We start from the raw sequence: 22,607 nt of genomic DNA on the forward strand, positions 1-22,607 counted from the left end.
GGAGAGGGCTGGAGAGGTGGCTCAGTGGTTAAGAGCATGCACTGCTCTTCTGAAGGTCCTGAGTTCAAATTCCAGCAGCCATAGACTTCCCACCAGAGACAATGAAAGCTAGAAGATCCTTGGCAGATCTCATACAGACCCTAAGAGCCAACCCAGACTACTATACCCAGCAAAACTCTCAATCACCATAGATGGAGAAACCAAGATATTCCAAGATAAAACCAAATTTACACAATATCTTTACAGAAATCCAGCCCTACAAACACTAATAAATGGAAAATTCCAATACAAGGAGGGAAACTACACCCTAAAAAAAAGCAAGAAAGGAATCTGCTTTCAACTAACCCAAAAGAAGAAAATCATACAAACATAAAAATAATATCAAAAATAACAAGAAACAACTATCACTATTCCTTAGGATCTTTTAACATCAATAGACTCAAGTCCACAATAAAAAGATATAAACTAACAGACAGGATACATGAAGAGGACCCAACATTTTGCTGCATACAGGAATGGTGCATGTCACCTCAGTGACAAAGACACTCACTACCTCAAAGTACAAGGCTAGAAAACAATTTTCCAAGCAAATGGTCCCAGAAAACAAGCTGTGGTAGCCATTCTAGTATTGTATAGAATGGACTTTCAACTAAAAGTCACCAAAAAAATGGAAGGACACTTCATACACATCAAAGAAAAAAATCTATCAAGAACAAGTCTCAATTCTGAACATCTATGCTCCAAATGCAAGGGCACCCACATTCATAAAAGAAACGTTACCAAAGCTCAAAGCACACATTGCACCTCTCCCAATAATTGTGGGTGATTTCAACACACAGCTCTCATCAATGGACAGATTAGGGAAACATAAACTAAAGAAAGACACAGTGAAACTACTAAAAAGTAAAGTAGTAAAAGTAGTTATGGACCAAATGGATTTAACGGATATGTATAGAACATTTCATTCTAAATCAAAAGAATATAACTTTTTCTTAGCACCTCATGGTACCTTCTCCAAAATTGACCATATAATTGGTTACAAAACAGGCCTAAACAGATAAAAGAAGATTGAAATAATCCCATGCCCCCTATCAGATCACTACAGATTAAGGGTGGTCTTCAATAGCAAAAAAATTAATAATAATAATAATAATAATAATAAAAACAGAGAGTCCACAAACACATAGAAGCTGAACAATGCTTTACTCAATTATACCTTGGTCAAGGAAGAAATAAGGAAAGAAATCAAAAACTTTATAGAATTTAATGAAAATTAAGGCACAACATACCCAAAATTATGGGACACAATGAAAGCTAAGAGGAAAACTTATAGCTCCGAGAGCCTCCAAAAAGAAACTAGAGAGAGCATACACAAGCATCCCAACAGCACACATGAAATCTCTATCACAGAAAGAAGCTAATACACCCAAGAAGAGTAGGAGACAGGAAATCATCAAACGCAGGGCTGAAATCAACCAAGTAGAAACAAAAAGAACTAGACAAAGAATCAACAAATCCAGCAGCTGGTTCTTCGAGAGAATCAACAAGATAGATGAACCCTTAGCCAGACTAACCAGAGAGCACAGAGACAGTATCCAAATTTACAAAATTAGAAATGAAAAGAGAGACAAAACAACTGAAACTGAGGAATTTAAAAAACATCATCAGATCCTACCACAAAAGTCTATACTCAATCCAACTGGAAAATCTGGATGAAATGGACAATTTTCTAGACAGATACCAAATACCAAAGTGAAATCAAGATCAGATACACCATCTAAATAGTCTCATTAACCCTAAAGAAATAGGAACAGTCATTGAAAATCTCTCAACCAAAAAGAGCACAGGACCAGATGGTTTTAGTGCAGAATTCTATCAGACCTTCAAAGAAGACCTAACACCAATATTCTTCAAACTATTCCACAAAATAGAAACAGAAGGAACACTACCCATCTCATCTCTACCCATCTATCACAATTCCACTTATACCAAAACCACACAAAGATCCAACACAGAAAGAGAACTTCAGACCAATTTCCCTTATGAATATTGATGTAAAAATCAAGAACACATCAAAATGATCATTCACCACAATCAAGTAGGCTTTATCCCAGGGATGCAGAGATGGTTCAATACAAGGAAATCCATCAATGTAATTCACTACATAAACAAACTCAACAACAACAACAAAAACACATGGTCATTTCATTAGATGGCTGAAAAGCATTTGACAAAATTCAGCATCGTTTCATGTTAAAACTCTTGGAAAGATCAGGAATTCAAGGTCCATATCTAAACATAGTAAAAGCAATATACAGTAAGCCAGTAGCCAACATCAAACTAAATGAAGAGAAACTTGAAGCAATCCCACTGAAATTAGGTACTAAACAAGGCTGTCCTCTCTCTTAATATCTTTTCAATATAGTACTTGAAATTCGAGCCAGAGCAATTAGATAACAAAAGGTGGTCAAATGATACAAATTGGAAAGGAAGGAGTCAAAATATCACTACTTGCAGATTATATGATAGTATACTTAAGCAACCCAAAAATTCCACCAGAGAAATCCTACAGCTGATAAACAACTTCAGCAACGTGTCCAGATATAAAATTAACTTAAACAAATCAGTAGCCTTCTTATATTCAAAGGATAAACAAGCTGAGAAAGAAATGAGGGAAATGACAACCTTCACAATAATCACAAACAATATAAAATATCTTCCTGTTACTCTAACCAAACAAGTGAAAGATCTGTATGATAAGAACTTAAAGTCTCTGAAGAAAGGAATCAAAGGAGACCTCAGAAGATGGAAAGAACTCCCATGCTCATGGATTGGCAGGATTAATATAGTAAAAATGGCCATCTTGCCAAAAGCAATCTACAGATTCAATGCAATCCCCAGCAAAATTCCAACTCAATTATGCATAAAGTTAGAAAAAGCAATTCTCATATTCCTTGGGATTAACAAAAAGCACAGGAGAGCAAAAACTATTCTCAACAATAAAAGAACTTCTGGGGGAATCAGTATCCCAGACCTCAAGCAGTACTAAGAGCAATAGTGTTAAAAACTGCATGGTATTGGTACAGTGACTGGAAGGTAGATCAATGGAATAGAACTGAAGACCCAGAAATGAATCCACACACCTATGGACATTTGATCTTTGACAAAGGAACTAAAAGCTTCCAGTAAAAAAAGATAGCCTTTCAACAAATGGTGCTAGTTCAACCAGTGGTCAGCACGTAAAAGAATGCAAATCAATCCAGTCTTATCTCCTTGTATAAAACTCAAGTACAAGTGGATCAAGGATCTCCACATAAAACCAGACACACTGAAACTAATAGAAAAGAAACTGGGAAAGAGCCTTGAACACATAGGCACAGAGGAAATTTTCCTAAACAGAACACCAATAGCTTATGCTCTAAGATCAAGATTAACAAATGGCACCTCATAAAATTACAAAATTTCTTTTTTTTAATTTATTTTTTTCAAAATTTCTATAAGGCAAAGGACATTGTAAATATGACAAAAGAGCAAACAACAAACTGGAAAAGACATTTACCAACCCTACATCTGACAGAGGGCTAATATTCAATATATACAAGGAACTCAAGAAATTAGACTCCAGAGAACCAAATAACCATATTAGAAATGGGGTACAGAGCTAAACAAAGAATTTTCAACTGAGGATTATCAAATGGCTGAAAATCACCTAAAGAAAAGTTCAACATCCTTAGTCATCATGGAAATGCAAATAAAACAACCCTGAGATTACACCTCACACCAGTCAGAATCCATAAGATCAAAAACTCAGGAAACAGCAGGTGCTGGCGAGGATGTGGAGAAAAAGGAACACTCCTCCACTCCTGGTGGGATTGCAAGCTGGTACAACCACACTGGAAATCAGTTTGGTGGTTTCTTCAAAAGTATAGTAGGAGGACCCTGCTATACCACTCCTGGGCATGTACCCAGAGGATTCTCCAGTCTGTAATAAGGACACATGCTCCACTATGTTCATAGCAACCTTATTTATAATAGCCAGAAGCTAGAAACAGCCCAGATGTCCCTCAACAGAGGAGTGGATACAGAAAATGTGGTATATTTACACAATGTAATACTACTCCGTTATTAAAAACAATTAATTTATGAAATTCTTAGGCAAATGTGTGCAACTGGAAAATATCATCCTGAGTGAGGTAACCCAATCACAAAAGAACACACATGGTATGCACTCACTGATAAGTGGATATTAACCCAGAATCTTGGAATATCCAAGACACAACTCACAGACAAAATGAATCTCAAAAATATGGAAGAACAAAGTATGGATACTCTGGTCCTTCTTAGAAGGGGGAACAAAATAGCTACAGGAGGAGATACAGTGTGAAGCAGAGTCTGAGGGAAAGACCATCCAGAGACTGCCCCACCTAGATAGAGATCCACCCCATATACAGTTACAAAACCCAGACACTATTGTGGATGCCAACAAGTACTTGCTGACCAGAGCCTGATATAGCTGTCACCTGGGAGGCTCTGCTAGTGCATGACAAATACAGAGGAGGACACTCTCAGCCAGCCATTGACCTGAGCACAGGGTCCCCAATGGAAGAGCTAGAGAAAGGACCCAAGGAGCTGAATGGGTTTGCAGCACCATAGGAGGAATAATAATGTGTGCTACCCAGTACCCCCAGAGCTCCCAGGAACTAAACCATCAACCAAAGGGTACACATGGAGGGACCCATGGCTTCATAGGCATCAGAGGATGACCTTGTTGGACATCAAAGGGAGGAGAGGCCCTTGGTCCTGAGAAGGCTGGATGCAGCAGTGTAGGGTAATACCAGGACAGGGAAGCGGGAGTAGGTTAATTGGTGAAGAGGGGGAGGGGGGATTGCTTAGAGGATTCTCTGGGGGGAACCAGGAAATGGGACAAATTTTGACATGTAAATAAAGAATATATCTAATGAAAATATAAAAATAATTGAAAACTAAAAATAAACAAATTTAAAAGGGAGAGTAAAAATAATAATATTTATAGATATTTTTTATTTATTCCATTTGTCATCTCAAATGATATCTCATTTCTAGGTTACCCCTCACAAACTTCCCATCCCACAACGTCCCTCCGCTTCTTCAGTTTTGCTTCTATGAGGCTGCTCCCCTACCCACTCTCCCTCTCCGGCCATACACTGCCAGCATCCCCTAAACTGGAGCATCAAACCTCCACAGAACCAAGGCTGCTCCTCACATTGATGTCAGACAAGAACTTTCTCTGCTACCTATGTCTCTGGAACCATGGATCCCTCCCTGTACACTCCTTGGTTGGTGGTCTAATCCCTGGGAGCACAGGGTGGTCCGGCCAGCTGATATTGTTCTTTCTATGGGATTTCAACCCCCCCTCAGCTCCTCTGGTCCTTCTGCCAGCTCCCCCACCAGGGTCCCTAAGCTCAGCCTGATGGTTGGCTCCAAGCATCCTAATCTGTATTGGTTAGTTTCTGGCTAAACCTCTCAAGGAACAGCCGTACCAGATTCCTGTCAGCAAGTGCCTCCTGGCAATGGCAACAGTATAAAGTTTGGTGTCTGCAGAGAGGATGGATGTCCAGGTGGGGCAGTCCTCAGATGGCCCATACCTAAGTCTTTGCTCCATTTGTCCCTGTTCTTCCTTTGGATGCCAACATTTCTGGGTTAAAACCTTTGAGATGGGTGTGTGGCCCTATCCCACCACAGGGGGTCATGATGTCTACTGGAGGTGGTCTCTAAATGTTCTATCTACCCTTCTTTGCTAAAATCATCCCTGTTGAGTCCGGGGAGCCTCTCATTTCTGTGATGTCTGGACCCCCCAGTGGCTATCCCCAGTTCCTCATCACCCCCTCCCTTGACCTCCTGAGATCAACCTGGTTCCCCCCTCAATGCAGGACTGAAATATTCACACTCTGGTCTTCCTTTCTCCTAATCTCCATATGGTCTGTGTGTTGTATCATGGGCATTGTGAGTTTTGGGGCTAGTATCTACTTATCAGTAAGTGCATACTATGTGTGTTCTTTTGTGACTGGGTTACCTCACTCAGGATGATATTTTCTAGTTCCATCCACTTGCCTGTGATAAATATGAAAATTCCAACTCAATTCTTCATATTTATTTATTTTTAAAATAACATTTTATGGTGGGTGTGGTGGGAGCCCATACCTTTAATTCAAGAACCTTAATCCACCTTTACACTTGGATGGCAGAGGCAGGTGGATTCTGTGAGTTCCGGGCCAGCCTGGTCTACACAATAATTTCCAAGACAGTCACAGGTACATAATGAAACCCTACCTCAAACCTTCCCACCCCAAAAGAAGCCAACCAAAAATGAAAACAAAATACAACCAAACCAAACCACCACAACAACAACCACAACCACCACCACCACAACAAAAAAACCCAAAAAACAAAATCAAAACTATCAAAAACCATTTTATTTATTTTTGGAAAACAGTATACAATGTATTGAAAATGTCCACTTCCCATTCCAACTCTGTCCAACTTCTGTCAGCATCCCCCAACACATCTCTTTTTTAACTTCATGTGCTTTCTTATAACTCATTTCACCTCTTCAGTGTGGTCATATGCTCATGGGTCTGAAGCCATTCCCTGGGGCTTGAGCAGTCTGCTGGTGGCCAGAGGTCTAAAGAAAATGACTCTCCTCTCATAGTAGCCATCAACTGCCAATGTACAACTGGGTCTTCAGGAGCCTCTCTCTCATCCCTGCTTGGTTTGAAACATCATCATCATCATCACTATTATCATCATTATCATAAAATTAATAATAATAATAATAACATAATCATCATTATTTTGGTTTATTGAGACAGGGTTTCTCTACATAGCCTTTTTTCATACATTTTGATTATTTTTTTCCTTTCTACCAACTCCTCCAAGATTCTTCCTACATTCCTACCCACTGACCGTGATGCATACTTGCTCTTGCTCTCACTCTCTTTCTGTATCTGTCTCTGTCTGTCTCTGTCTATCTCTGTCTCTGTCTCTGTCTCTGTCTCTCTCTCTCTCTCTCTCTCTCTCTCTCTCTCTCTCTCTCTCTCTTTCTCCAAAACAAAAACAAAGAACCAGAAACAAACTTGGCTGCTGTGAGCCCGCACATGGGTTCTGGGAACTGAACCTGCATCCTCTGAAGAGAGAAGGTGCTCTTAAAGGATGAGCCATCTATTGAGCCCCTTGGAACTCTTTTCTTTTTTTGTGGAGGAAAGGGTTTATTTGGCTAACACTTCCACGTCACTGTTGATCATCGAAGAAAGTCAGGACAGGAACTCAAGCGGGGCTGGAACCTGGAGGCAGAAGCTGATACAGAGGCCGTGGAATGTTTGCTACTCGTGGCTTGCTCAGAGTGCTTTCTCCCAGAACTCAGGACCACCAGTCCAGGGATGCTTCTACTCACAGTGTGATGGGCCCTTCCCCATCACTCACTAAATAATAAAATGCCTTAAAACTGGATCTTATAGAGATATTTTCTCTTGTTATTATTGAAAAAGGAAGTAACATTTTATGATAAAATTAAATATTTACATGGAAAACATTTCTGACAAAATTGAAAAAATACAAAGAAAAACAAGTTAAAATTGACAATTTTTATGGAAAATTAAAGAGTAAAATGATAGACATAAAGAACACCGCTAAATTGATTGTAAAAGGAGGTAGAAACATTTTATTATAGAATTGAAGATTTACATGGAAAATATTTCTGATAAAATTGTAGAAAAATATAGAACATGTTAAAATTGAAGATTATTATGGAAAACTACACAGATAAAATGGAAGCCATAAAAATATTTCTAAGTTGATTGAACGAGGAATTAAAAACATTTTCTGATAAAACTGAAGATGTACATGGAAAATATCTCTGATTAAATTCAAGAAATATGTAGAAAAACACGTTAAAATTAGCTACTTTATACAGATAAAACTGTAGGCACAAAATATTTCTAAGTCAATTGAAAGTGGTATTATAAATATTTTCTGATAAAATTGAAGATTTGCATGGAAAATATTTCTGATAAAATTGAAGAAATATATAGAAACACATGTTATCCTCACACTCTTCTATACCTATAATCCTTTGGTTTGGTCTTCTCATTGTGTGCTGAATTTTCTGGATATTTTGGGTTACAAGATTTTTGCATTTTGCATTTTCTTTGACTATAGAGTCAATGCTTTCTATGGTATCTTCAGCACCTTATATTCTCTCTTCTATCTCTTGTATAATGTTATTGATGTTTGTATCTATGATTCCTGATTTCTTTCCAAGGCTTTATATATCCAGAGTTGTCTCCCTTTGTGATTTCTTCATTTTTTCCTACTTTCATTTTTAGATACTGGATGGTTTTGTTTGGTTCCTTCACTTATTTGTCTGTGTTTTCCTGTCATTCTTAAAGGGATTTTTGTGTTTCCATTTTAAGGGCTTCTACCTGTTGACCCATGTTCTCCTGTATTTCTTTAAGGGAGTTATTTAAGTCCTTCTTGAAGTCCTCTATCAGCATCATGAGATATGATTTTAAATCTAACTCTTGCTTTTCTGGTGTTTTGGGGTATCCAGCACTTGCTGTGGTGGGAGAACTGGATTCTGATGTTGCCAAGTAGCCTTGGTGTCTGTTGGTAGGGTTCTTGAGCTTATCTTTCACCATCTGGTTATTTCTGGTGTTAGTTGATCTTCCTGTCTCTGGATGGAGTTTGTCCCTCCTGTGGGCCTGTAAGCCTGTGTGTGTAATCCTGGGAGACCAACTCTCTTCTGGCAGGGTCTGTATACAGAAGACTGTGGAGCCACCTGGCTCCCTGCTGCAAATGGTGAATAGAAGAATCCTGTCCCAGTAACTCCACTGATTGTATGCCCTGGAATGCTCCTAACTGTTCCCCTCCAGAGAGAAGGTGGAAATCTCACCTCTGTGCTCAGAAGTGAAAGCACTGCTGGGAGAACCCTCTATCCTGGTGGGCCCTGCCCTAAAGATGGTGAAGCCCCATGACTCCCTGCTGCAAATGGTGGCTGGAAGAGAACTCTTTTTTTTTTTTAATTTCTTTTACTTATTGAAAAGGAATGTCAAGGGAAATGAAAACACTTTATGATAAAATTAAAGATTTACATGGAAAATGTTTCAGATAAACATATTAAAATTGATAACTTTCATGGAAAAATTAAAGAGTAAAGTAGTAGACATATAAAACAATTCTAAATTAATTGAAATATGGGATAGAAACATGCCAAGGTATCATTTAGTAGAATATTGTTCAGTTTCCACGTGTATGTGGGCTTTCTGTTGTTTTTGTTGCTATTGAAGACCACTTTTACTCCATAGTGATCTGATAGGAGGCATGGGATTAGTTCAATCTTCTTATATTTGTTGAGGTCTGTCTTGTGACCAATTATATGGTCGATTTTGGAGAAGGTACCATGTGGTGCTGAGAAAAAGGTATATTCTTTTACTTTAGGATAGAATGTTCTATATATATCTGTTAAATCTAATTCGTCCAAAGCTTCAATTAGTTTCATTGTGTCCCTGTTCAGTTTCTGTTTTCCTGATCAGTCCATTGAGGAAAGTGCAGTGTTGAAGTCACCCACAATTATTGTGTTACATGCAATGTGTGCTTTAAGCTTTAGTAAAGTTTCTTTTATGAATGAGGGTGCCCTTGCATTTGGAGCATAGATGTTCAGGACTGAGAGTTCTTGTATTTTTCCTTTGACCAGCAAGAAGTGTCCCTCAGAGTCTCTTTTGATGACTTTGGGTTGAAAGTCAATTTTATCTGATATTAGAATGGCTACTCCAGCTTGTTTCCTGAGACCATTTGCTTATAAAATTGTCTTCCAGCCTTTTACTCTAAGGTAGTATTTGTCTTTGACCCTGAGGTGTGTTTCCTGTATGCAGCAAAATGTAGGGTCCTGTTTATGTATCCAGTCTGTTAGTCTGTCTTTTTATTGGGGCATTGAGTCCATTGATGTTAAGAGATATTAAGGAATAGTGATTGTTACGTCCTGTCATTTTGATGTTAGTTTGAATTCTTCCTTTACAATTTGTATCCCTTTGACCTCCTTATGTTGTCTAATTGCTCTATCTAGAACATCAAGCACTATATTAAAAAGATATGGAGAGAGTGGACAGCCTTGTCTAGTCCCTGATTTTAGTGGGATGACTTCAGGATTCTCTCCATTTAGTTTGATGTTGGCTACTGGTTTGCTGTAGATTGCTTTTACTATGTTTAGGTATGGGCATTGAATTCCTGTTCTTTCTAATACTTTTGGCATGAAAGGATGCTGAATTTTGTCAAATGTTTTTTCAGCATCTAATGAAATGACCATGTGTTTTTTTTTCTTTGAGTTTGTTTATGTAGTGGATTGCATTGATGGATTTCCTTATATTGTACCATTCCTGCATTCCTGGGATGAAGCCATTTGATCATGGTGGATGATTTTTTTGATGTGTTCTTGGATTCAATTGGCAAGAATTTTATTGTTTATTTTTTGTTTATTTTTGCATCGATATTTATAAGGGGAATTGGCCTGCAGTTCTTCTTTGTCAGATCTTTGTGTGGATTTGGTATCAGTGTAATTGTGGCTTCATAGAACGTGTTGTGTAGTGTTTCTTCTGTTTCTATTTTGTGGAATAATTTGAAGAGTATTGGTGTTAGGTCTTCTTTGAAGGTCTGATAGAATTCTGCAAGAAAAATAATCTGGTCCTATGCTTTTTTTGGTTGGAAGACTTTCTATGACCCCTTCTACTTCTTTAGAGGTTATGTGACTGTTTAGATGATCTATTTGATCCTGATTTAATTTTAGTATTTGGTATCTGTCTAGGAATTGTACATTTCCTCCAGATTTTCCAGTTGTGTTGAGTATAGGCTTTTGTAGTAGGATCTGATGATTTTTTGAATTTCCTTAGGTTTTATTGTTATATCTTCATTTTCATTTCTAATTCTGTTAATTTGGATACTGTCTCTGTGCCCTTTGGTTAGTCTGGCCTAGGGTTTATCTATCTTGTTCATTTTCTCAAAGAACCAGCTCCTGGTTTTGTTGATTCTTGTATGGTTCTCTGGGTTTCTACTTTATTGATTTCAGCCCTGAGTTTGATGATTTCCTGTCTCCTACACTTCTTGGGTGAATTAGCTTCTTTTTATTCCAGGGCTTTCAGGTGTGCCATTAAGCTGCTAGTGTATGCTCTCTCCAGTTTCTTTTTGGAGGCACTGAGGGCTATGAGTTTTCCTCTTAGCACTGCTTTCATTTTGTCCCAAAGATTTGAGTATGTTGTCCCTTCATTTTAATTAAATTCTAAGACTCTTTGATTTCTTTCTTTACTTCTTCCTTGACCAAGCTATCATTTGAGTAGAGTATTTTTTCAGCTTCCATGTATATGCTGGCTTTTTGTTGCTATTGAAGACCACTCTTACTCCATAGTGATCTGATAGGAGGTATGGAGTTAGTTCAATCTTCTTATATCTGTTGAGGTCTGTCTTGTCACCAATTATATGGTCGATTTTGGAGAAGGTACCATGAGGTGATGAGAAAAAGGTATATTCTTTTGCTTTAGGATGAAATGTTCTATATATGTTAAATCCAATTGGTCCAAAGCTTCAATGAGTTTTACTGTGTCCCTGTTTAGTTTCTGTTTTCCTGATTGTCCCACTGAGGAGAGTGGAGCGTTGAAGTCACCCACAATTATTGTGTTAGGTACAATGTGTGCTTTGAGCTTTAGTAAAGTTTCTTTTATGAATGAGGGTGCCCTTGCATTTGGAGCACAGATATTCAGAATTGAGAGTTCTTCTTGGTGGATTTTTCATTTGACCAGCAAGATATCCCTTTTGATGACTTTAGATTGAAAGTCAATTTTCTCTGATATTAGAATGGCTACTCCAGATTGTTTCCTGAGATCATTTGCTTGTAAAATTGTTTTCCAGCCTTTTACTCTGAAGTAGTGTTTGTCTTTGACATTGAGGTGTGTTTCCTGTATGCAGTAAAATGTAGGGTCCTGTTTATGTATCCAGTCTATTAGTCTATGTCTTTTTATTGGGTAATTGAGTTCATTGATGTTAATAAATATTAAAGAATGGTGAGTATTACTTCCTGTTATTTTTTATGTTATTTTTGTGTTTGAGTGGTTATCTTCTTTTGGGTTTGATGAAACAAGGTTTGCTTTTTCCAGGGTGTAATTTCCTTCCTTGTATTGGTGTTTTCCACCTATTATCCTTTGTAGGGCTGGGTTTGTGGAAAGATTTTGTGTAAATTTGGTTTTATTATGGAATATCTTGGTTTCTCCTTCAATGGTGATTGAGAGTTTTGCTAGGTATAGTAGTCTTGGCTGGCATTTGTGTTATCTTAGAGTCTGTGTGAGATCTGCCCAGGATCTTCTAGCTTTCATGGACTCTGGTGACAAGTCTGGTGTAATTCTGATAGATCTTCCTTTATATGGTACTTGGCCTCTTTCTCTTACTGCCTTTAATATTCTTTCTTTGTTTAGTACATTTGGGGTTTTGATTACTATGTGACAGGAGGTATTTCTGTTCTGGTCCAGTCTGTTTGGAGTTCTGTAGGCTTCTTATATGTTCATGGCCATCTCATTCTTTAGATTAGGGAAGCTGTTTTTCAGAATTTTGTTGAAGATATTTGCTGGCCCTTTAAATTGTAAATCTTCACTCTCATCTATGCCTATAATCCTTAGGTTTGGTCTTCTCATTGTGCCCTAGATTTCCTGGATGCTTTGGGTTACAAGCTTGTTGCATTTTGCATTTTCTTTGACTGTTGAATCCATGGTTTCTATGGTATCTTCAGCATCTGAGATTCTTCTATCTCTTGTATTCTGTTGCTGATATTTGCATCTATGACCCCTGATTTCTTCCCAAGGTTTTCTATCTCCAAAATTGTCTCCCTTTGTGATTTCTTAGTTGTTTTTACTTCTGTTTTTAGATCCTGGATGACTTTACTCTGTTCCTTCACTTCTTTCTTTGTGTTTTCCTGTAATTCTTTAAGAGATTTTTGTGTTTCCTCTTTCATGACTTCTGCCTGTTGTCCCAAGTTCTCCTGTAGTTCTTTAAGCAATTGTTTGCATTTTGTCTTTATTGGCTTCTGTCTGTTGACCCATATTCTCCTGAATTTATTTAAATGATTTTTGTGTTTCCCTTGTAAGGGCTTATTCCATCTTTTGTTCCATTTTCTCCTGTATTTCTTTAACAGATTTATTTATGTCCTTCTTGTGTTCCTCTAACAGTATCATGACCAGTAATTTTAAATCCAAATCTTGTTTTTCTGGTGCGTTGGGGTACCCAGGACTTGCTGTTGTCAGAGAATTGGGTTTGGATGCTGCCACGTTGCCTTGATTTCTGTTAGTAACATTCCTACATTTGTCTTTTGCCATCTGGTTATCTCTGGTGTTAGTTGGTGCTGTTGTCACTGTCTGGTGCTTGAACTTCCTGTGAGCCTGTAAGGCTATTTCTATTCCTCTGGATGACTGGGTTTCCCCTGGCACAGATTGCTGATGGGCTGCCCTACTCTTGGGTGCCATTGGAGCCCTGGTGTGCCTTGCCCCAAGCAATGTTATACTCGGGGTTGTCTCTGTGTACCTGGAGCTGCCTGTCCTGTCCATCTGGGAGCAAAGATGGCAGCAGAGAGCCCCTCCAAGTGGTGATTACTCTGCAGAGCAATCAACCCATGTCAGGGGTGGCACAGAACTGAACTGCAGAGCTGCCCAGGCTTTGGGTGCAGGCAGAAGTCTGGTGGCCTGTGTTCCAAGTGATGTTAAACTTGGGATATCTCTATGTACCTAGAGCTGCCTGTCCTCTCCGTCTGGGAGTGAACATGGTGGCAGGAAGTCCCTCCAAGTGCTGATTGGGAGAACTCTTTCTTATATTTTTTTTATTTCCTGTATTTGAATATTTTGCCTGAATGTATATATGTGTAGCTGGGCTAGTAGAGGTCAGAAGAGATGTCAATACCTTATTATTAGGGGATGGTGACATATGAGATATCCTCATGCTGAATTTTTTCTTAGTTAGTTAGTTAGTTAGTTTATGTTCTGATCTCAGTGTCTTTGTCAGTCATACCCTCAGAAAGCACTCCACCAATTATTCCTCCACTTCTCCACAGAGAAGAAGAAACTCCCATGGATCCCAAACCACTCTGGCACATCATCTTGCACAACTTCTGCTTCTGAGGTCTGACAAGCCAGTCCAGCTAAGGGAAGGGGATAGAAAGTCAGGCAAAAGAGTCAGAGAGAGCCCTGCCCCAATTGTTAGGGGAGCTCATGAAGACCAACCAAGCTATGCATCTGCTACACATGTGACACAGGTCTAGATCTAGCACTTGCATGCTGCTCCCTTGGTGGTTCAGTCCCCATGAGCTCCACTTAGTTGACTCTGTTGGTCTTATGGTGGCCTTGACCCCTTCCACTCCCTCAATCCTGCCCCTCACTCTTCCACAAGACTCTTAAACTTAGTCTAATGTTTGCCTGTGAGTCTCTGCATCTGTTTCCATCAGCCATAGGATGCAATGCTGGGATTTTTAAGTGTCTTGATCTTGTGAAGGTCACTATAGGTACCGTGAGTTTCTGCTTGCAACAGCAATGTCCTGTCCAGTAGTTCATGCTCACAGAGCTCTCTCTTGTTTTCCAGCCTTACATCCTTTATGAGCCCTCTTCCTTGTTCCCTCCCAAGACAAGATCTCCCATGGGTCCTGAGTATCATCAGTTAGTCTATGCTGACTGTCCTGGCAAAACCAGAAATCCTGCTGTCTTCAGATTCCTATATCTACAGCTACAAACACAAGCCCCTGTGGCTTGGTCTTTACCTGGGTGCTGGGGCTCACACTCAGGCTCTCCTGCTTGTGTAGAAACAACTGGAAGTTATCCTTTAAAATTCATGGCCTCTTTTTTCATTAATTGTTTCCACAATATAAAGAGTAGGAAGCATTTATGTATTTAGGAATACCTCCACACTTGCACACACACACACACACACACACACACATACACACACACCAATTAAGGAAAAAAGAGGCCATGAAATTGAAAGAGTGCAAGAACAAGCACACAGCAGAGTCTGCAAGAAGGAAAAGGAAGAGGAAAATTATCTAACTATGCCATAATTTCAAAAATAAAAGAAATAACAAAAATAATAAAATAGTAAAAATAATTATTGATGACTCAAAGTCAGTTTTGGTAAAAGGACAGCCATTGGATAACTACTATTCGTTACACATAAGAGTCCCACCCACAGCAGTATTTCGGGTAGTTGGCAGTTAAGAAACAGAAATTTGTTCAATGTTTAAAAGGTGTTTCTTAGAACAGAAAACACCATAAAACACATAACCCAAGCTCCAAATGATATTTCAAAATTTTGATTAGAAGTATTTAAATAGAAAAAAAAAACAGAAAAAATATTGTTGAAAATATTTAAATATGTTCATTTTGGACAAAGTGTCATAGTTTGAGTGAGTAATAAATATTAAAATTGTTAAAATTATGCACATGGAGTCCTATTCAAGAAAAATGTTAAATTCCTGAATTTTTCATAGTGTCTGAATTATAGCTAATATCATTTCATGTATACAAGGTCCACATTCAAATTCTTTATTCCACAAAAAAATCATTAAGACACTGGTGTAATAATGAGAAAGTGTGGTTTTCAGTTCAGGCATGGAGTGAACTTTGAAAACAGGTCATTCGCAATATAGAAAATGAAGAAATGAATTGCAAAATAACTTTATTATTCTTCATGAGTAAAAAAGGGCAGATGGTTGGGTAGCATGCTGTAAAAAATCGCATTAATCGACTCCAATCTTGGAATTTTTCCTTTTGTATAAAAGCCATAAAGGGTGATGGAGTTGTTCAACCAATAAATTAACACAAAGCAGCTCACCAGAGACAGGATGCTGTGAGTGGCCTTGCGCTCAGGAGATGGCTGGGAGGAAAGGCTTGGGCTGTGGAGATGCTGAGCTCTCTTGTGGTGTCTGTAGAGGAAAATCAACATGTAGAGGCTGGCCCACATCATGATGGCCACAAAGAAGAGATCATGAATGATAATAATGGTATTAAATGACCATGAATTGTGGTCCCCAAAGTACTTATTTTGACAGTAACCATCCAAATATCCAAGACCAGCATGAGTTTTATTGGTTTGGGCTATTACCAAGTCAACCATATACCCATAGATGACTAGGTTAATAAGCCAGGAACAAAGTAAGGAAGAAAGAATCCATGTGGAGAGTCTAGGCTTAAGCCAGGAGGCCCACTTAGAACTGCTGGGAGTGATGGTGATGACTTGGAACGTGCTTAATACAGAGGTGGTGCAGATGGACAGACCCCGGCTGACTCTGAATGAAAACAAAACTGCCTTACAACCAACATCGTCCAGAAAATTGGGTACTCCAAAGGATAACATGATATTTTTAATCAATGTGGATATGATCATCAACATATTAACTATTGTAAGGTGCGTTAAAACTGAATCTATCAACTTTTTGACATGAGGCCTGAGGAAGAAACTGTATATATATAACATTAACAGTAATGAGTTCCCTATGACACCAAGACAAAGCTGGAATATGAGAAATATCTGGAAGATGGTGTTACTTGGAACCATGGTGTTAAAGTGGCTCAGGTTTGTTAGGTCTAGAGTACCAAATAAATGGACTGTATTTTAAAACAATTTTAAAATGGCGTTTGTAGAAAAATATACTGAATGACAGCTCAGGAGCAAAGAGAAGTGATGAAATGTCCAAATCTTTTCTTTCCTTTCTTCCTCCTCCTCCTCCTCCTCCTCTTCCTCTTCCTCCTCTTCCTCTTCATCTTCCTTCTCTTTCTCTTTGCTTCTTCTTTTTCAAGTCAGGGATTCTCAGTGTTGCTCTGTATGGAACTTGCTCTGTAGACCAGGCTGGCCTTGAACTCACAAAGATCCAACTACCTCTACCTCCTAAGTGCTGGGATCTAAGTTGTGTACCACAACTGACTGAAGAAACATACAATACTTTTCAAATGTTAGGTCTAGATACGACACTTTAGTAACTGCATTCCTAGAATTCTTCATCATCTTAGAAGTTAGAATTAGGTGTTGAGAGTAGTAAAGAGTCAAATCTATACAAACATCCTTAATTCTGTTATGTCAGGCAGAAGGATGAGTTCACCTATGTGAAAGTCAAATTTGCATGTTATGAGGGATTTAAAAATTATATATTCTATATGTATGAGTGTTTCACCTGCATGTCTGTGCATTATAATCATGCCTCTGAATCAGACCTTGAATCTCTGGAAGAGCAGCTACTGGTCTTTAACTGCTGAGCCATCCCTCCAGCTCCAATAAATTTCTATTCATGAGTCAATATTTTTCTTTAGCCTAAGTATTAGTGTCTGTATGTTTACAACAACATTTGCTTCAAACACATATATATTAATGTTTGTACTTAATCTTTGGTATTTGGGATGCACATACATTTCTATCAACTTAGTGATGACTGAAATCTAAATTCTTAGATTTTCCTTGTGGGACTCTTTGCTTCTCATTCTATACTACATGCTGACTAGCAATGTTCTGAGGCATATCAATTCATTTTATCTATGTATTTTGCTCACAACTTAGAGCTGGGAACTCTAAGGCAGAACACAAAGGCTAGGGTGAGACTACATATCCCATTGTATTGAGCACATCTTCACAAAAAAAAAATGTGTTTTCTGTGATATTTGGTGACCAAATCAATCGAGCTATTTTTGACTGATAAACCCACTCTAACAAAGAGTTGAATATCTTATTATTACAAAGTCAGGATGCTATTTGCACATGAAGGTTCTTTTGTATTTGTGTTATAGAGGCAGAGTTCTCAAAGCCATAGTTACACAGAGGATGACAATGACACAAGATTCATGAACTTTGATCTTGAACTTCAAAATATTGTTATGCCACCTGTGTTCTGTGGATTTGGGTGTATGTATGTACAGTTGCTGTATATTAACTTTAGACATATTCATTCACTGATCTGATTATTTTTGTTACCTGAAATGCAAACCTTTAGTCATTGCTGGATATCTTTGGATTCCTCAACAGTCTATTTTGTCCTGACAATATCTATTAAACTTTTTCCAATGTGCTGGTCTGAATTCTCATTACACACCATGAATCACTATGAGTACCTAGTACAGTGTAAGGGAACAACATTGGAATTACTCAAAGAATGTGATGTATAGGCACAATGATTATCTAAGTAACAAAATTAATTTCAAATTTTGTATCAATATATAAAGATTTATACCAATGATATTTTAAACTTGTATCAATATATAAATTTTGCACCAATTTAAGAAAATATGACTTCAATTTTATGTCAAAATGTAGAGATTTTCATTAATGTAAGATTATGGTTATAAAATGGTTTCTTTAAGTGTAAATTTAGTAATACATTCCCACAACTCATTCAAGAGCACAAGGTTTAAACACAGTCCTTCTAAAATTTACTATTACAAACTGTTTAATATGATTGCGTAATACAAGTCAGATAATAAAGTTATAGTGATATAAGACTCTGATTTAATTACAGTGAAGTGTTTTCAATATTATTCAAGGAGTAAATACATAGGAGTAATCAATATTTGATAATTCAGTTATGCTATATATGTAGATAGATGGCTTTCAAAAATGTCAGTGATCCACATAATGTAAGACTTAAAATCATTTATTAATAAATCTTTTGACTAGGACACAGGTCTGCTCTGCTGAGTACAACCATCCTACTTCAGAGGAGATATTGAACATCATTATTTCCATATAGAGTTACTACGATTGTGACAAGCCAGCCACTGGGCAAAAATTTCTATAATTCATCTACAGACAAAAAATACTATCCAGGAAATGACATATGATGCAGGATAGTCAAGAGCTTAGCTCTGCAAAGACAGGATAAAATAGTTATTCATAATTCCTACTTTGCATAAGGTCTGTCATATGTTTCTGGGCCAGAAGGCTAAACACAGATGATGCAATGTTATGAGGAATATAGGAGACTGTCAAGGCAGTCAGCTATTTAAGTTGGAAGCTATGTCTTTGTGCTTCATACATAGTCAGGTAATATTTACTCTCAGATTTCTGGAAGGTTTGAAGACTAGGTTATAGTCTCATAATCACACGTAACTTGTTTAGGATTAAAGTAGATGTTCTAGATTTGAACTGATGGTTTTCAGATGATAATACAAGTTAAAAATCAACATAATTCAGACACAAAATTATAATCTCATTAGGATAGGATAGATGATAGAATACTATATTTAAATAGACAAAATTGATAGACTAGGTGTTAAGTGTATATCATACCATATAATTTACATAGTTATGTTCAATTTATATTTGAGAGAAAGGATTCTTTTAAAATGGGCAAGATGGACGGCTCCATACCCAGGTGGCACAGGGAGATAACTAGCCTCCCAAGAGTGCAGGCAGGTCTGAGAGCACAGGTAGGATCACCCCTCAGAGGAACCTGGCCAGAACCCTCAGGTGGAAGCCTTCCAGCTTCTGTCTGCAGCTGGAGACCATCCTCTGCCATGGGGCTCCATACACAGGTGGCTCAGGGAGAGAGTAAGCCTCCCAGGAGTTCAGAGAGGCCTGAAAGCATAGATATAACCACCCCTGCTGCTCTGAGAAATCTGCCCAGAACCCCAAGGACACAAGAACCCAGGGGAAACCTGGGACAGGAGTCTTCCAATTTCCATCTGCACCCAAAGCTGATCCTGGGCCACAGAGCTACATACACAAATACTGCCGCAAGAGAGCTGGTCTCCTAGGTGTGCCTACACGCCTGCAAGCACAGAGAGAAGTCGTGTACCAGTAGTACTGATATGCAGGCATGCAGGATGGATAAGCCACAGTCAGTGAAAGCAAGAACATCTAACACCAGAGATAACCAGATGGCAAAAGGCAAACATAAGAACAGTACCAACAGAAACCAATGTGACATGGCATCATCCAAACCCAGTTCTCCCAAAGCAGCAAACCCTAGTTACCCCAACACACTGGAAAAGCAAGATGGATTTGAAATCACATCTCATCAGGATGAAAGAGGACTTCAAGAAGGACGTAAATAACTCCATTAAATAAATACAGGAGAACATGGGTAAACAGGTAGAAACCCTTAAAAAGGAAAATAAAAATCCATTAAAGAATTACATGAAAACACAAACAAGTGAAGGAACTGAACAAAACCATCGAGAATCTAAAAATGGAAGTAGAAACTAAAAAGAAATCACAAAGGGAGACAACTCTGGAAATAGAAAAACTTGGAAAGAAATCAGGAGTCAGAAACAGATATATATATATATATATATATATATATATATATATATATATATATATATATATATATATATATATATATATAACAACAGAAGACAAGAGATAGAAGAGCAAATCTCAGGTACAGAAAATACTATAGCAAACATTGACACAACAGTCAAAGAAAATGCAAAATGCAAAAAGGTCCTAACCCAAAACATCCAGGAAATCAAGGACACAATAAGAAGACCAAACCTAAGGATTATAGGTATGGAAGAGAGCAAAGATTTCCAACTTAAAGGGCCAGTAAATATCTTCAACTAAATTATAAAAGAAAACTTCCTTAACCTAAAGAAAGAGATGCCCATGGACATACACGAAGACTACAGAATTCCAAATAGACTGGACCAACACAGAAATTCCACCTGGACAAGAACAGAAAAAATAATGAAAACATCAAATGCACTAAACAAAAAAAGAATATTAAAAGCAGTAAAGGGAAAAGATGAAGTATCATAGAATGGCAAACTTATAAGAAGTACACTGACTTCTCACCAGGGATCATGAAAGGTAGAACATCCTGGGCAGATCTCATACAGTCCCTAAGAGAACAGAAATGTCAACCCAGACTACTATACTCAACAAAACTCTCAATTACCATACATGGAGAAACTAAGATATTCCATGATTAAAAAAAAAAAAAAAACAAGTTTACACAATAGCTTTCCACAAATCCAGCACTACAAAGGATAATAGATGGAAAATGCCAACACAAAAAGGGAAACTACACTCTAGAAAAAGCAAGAAAGTAATCTTCTTTCAACAAACCCAGGATAAGATAACCACACAAATATAAAAACAACATCAAAAATAACAAGAAACAACAATCACTATTCCTTAATATCTCTTAACATCAAAGGAGTCAATTCTCCAATAAAAAGACATAGACTAACAGATTGGATATATAAACAGGACCCAACATTTTGCTGCACGAAAATACCTCAGTGTCAAAGACAAACACTACCTTAGAGTAAAAGTCTGGAAAACAATTCTCCAAGCAAATTGTCCAAGGAAACAAACTAGAGTAGCCATTCAATATCATATATAATGGACTTTCAACCAAAAGTCATCAAAAAAGTAAAGGAAGGACACTTAATACTCATCAAAGGAAATATCTACCAAGAAGAACTCTCAATTCTGAACTTCTATGCTCCATATGAAAGGGCAACCACATTCATAATAGGGCAAAGCCAATATTGCACCACACATAACCCCTAAAGAAATAGAAGCAGTCAATGAAAGTCTCCCAAACAAATGAGGGCAGGACCAGATGGTTTTAGTGCAGAATTCTGTTAGACCTTCAAAGAAGACGTAATACCAATAGTCTTCAAACTATTCCACAAGATAGAAACATAAGGAACACTACCCAACTCATTCTATAAAGCCACAATTACGCTAATATCAAAACCACACAAAGACCCAACAAAAAAGAGAATTTCAGACCAATTTCCCTTATGAATGCAAAAATACTCAATAAAATTCTTGCCAATCAAATCCAAGAACATGAAAATGATCATTCGTCACAATCAAGTAAGCTTCATTCCAGGGATGCAGGGATGGTTCAATATACAGAAATCATCAACGAAATCCACTATATAAATATACTCAAGGAAAAAGCCACATGGTCATTTCATTAGATGGTGAGAAAGCATTTAACAAAATCCAAAACTCCTTCATGAAAAAAAGTCTGGGAAAGTCCCATAGCCCCCTTTCCTCCCCCTGTCCTCCCACCCACCCCTTCCCACTTCCCTGTTCAGTTTTGCCCTATACTACTACACTGAGTCTTTCCAGAACAAGGGGCCACTCCTCTTTCTTCTTGTACCTCATTTGATGTGTGGATTATGTTTTGGGTATTCCAGCTTTCTAGGTTAATATCCACTTATTAGTGAGTGCATTTCATGATTCAACTTTTGAGACTGGGTTACTTCACTTAGTATGATGTTCTCCAGCTCCATCCATTTGTCTAAGAATTTCATGAATTCATTGTTTCTAATGGCTGAATAGTATTCCATTGTGTATATATACCACATTTTTTGCATCCATTCTTCTGTTGAGGGATACCTGGGTTCTTTCCAGATTCTGGCTATTATAAATAGGGTTGCTATGAACATAGTGGAGCATATATCCTTATTACATGCTGGGGAATCCTCTGGGTATATGCCCAGGAGTGGTATAGCAGGATCTTTTGCGAAGTGACATGCCCAGTTTTCTGAGGAACCGCCAGACTGATTTCCAGAGTGGTTGTACCAATTTGCAACCCCACCAGCAGTGGAGGA

The 22,607-nt window shown here is 37.9% G+C and overlaps 1 protein-coding gene across 1 annotated transcript; it reads right to left on the bottom strand.

The window, feature by feature from the left end:
* Positions 1–15,726: 15,726 nt before the first annotated feature.
* LOC127665602 (vomeronasal type-1 receptor 2-like) lies at positions 15,727–16,602 on the bottom strand. The gene has a single exon (XM_052158092.1). It carries the CDS (start codon positions 16,600–16,602, stop codon positions 15,727–15,729), a length of 876 nt encoding a protein of 291 aa, XP_052014052.1.
* Positions 16,603–22,607: the final 6,005 nt, after the last annotated feature.

The sequence above is a fragment of the Apodemus sylvaticus genome, chromosome 15, assembly GCF_947179515.1.
Source record: "Apodemus sylvaticus chromosome 15, mApoSyl1.1, whole genome shotgun sequence".
In the NCBI taxonomy this organism is placed as follows: domain Eukaryota; kingdom Metazoa; phylum Chordata; class Mammalia; order Rodentia; family Muridae; genus Apodemus; species Apodemus sylvaticus.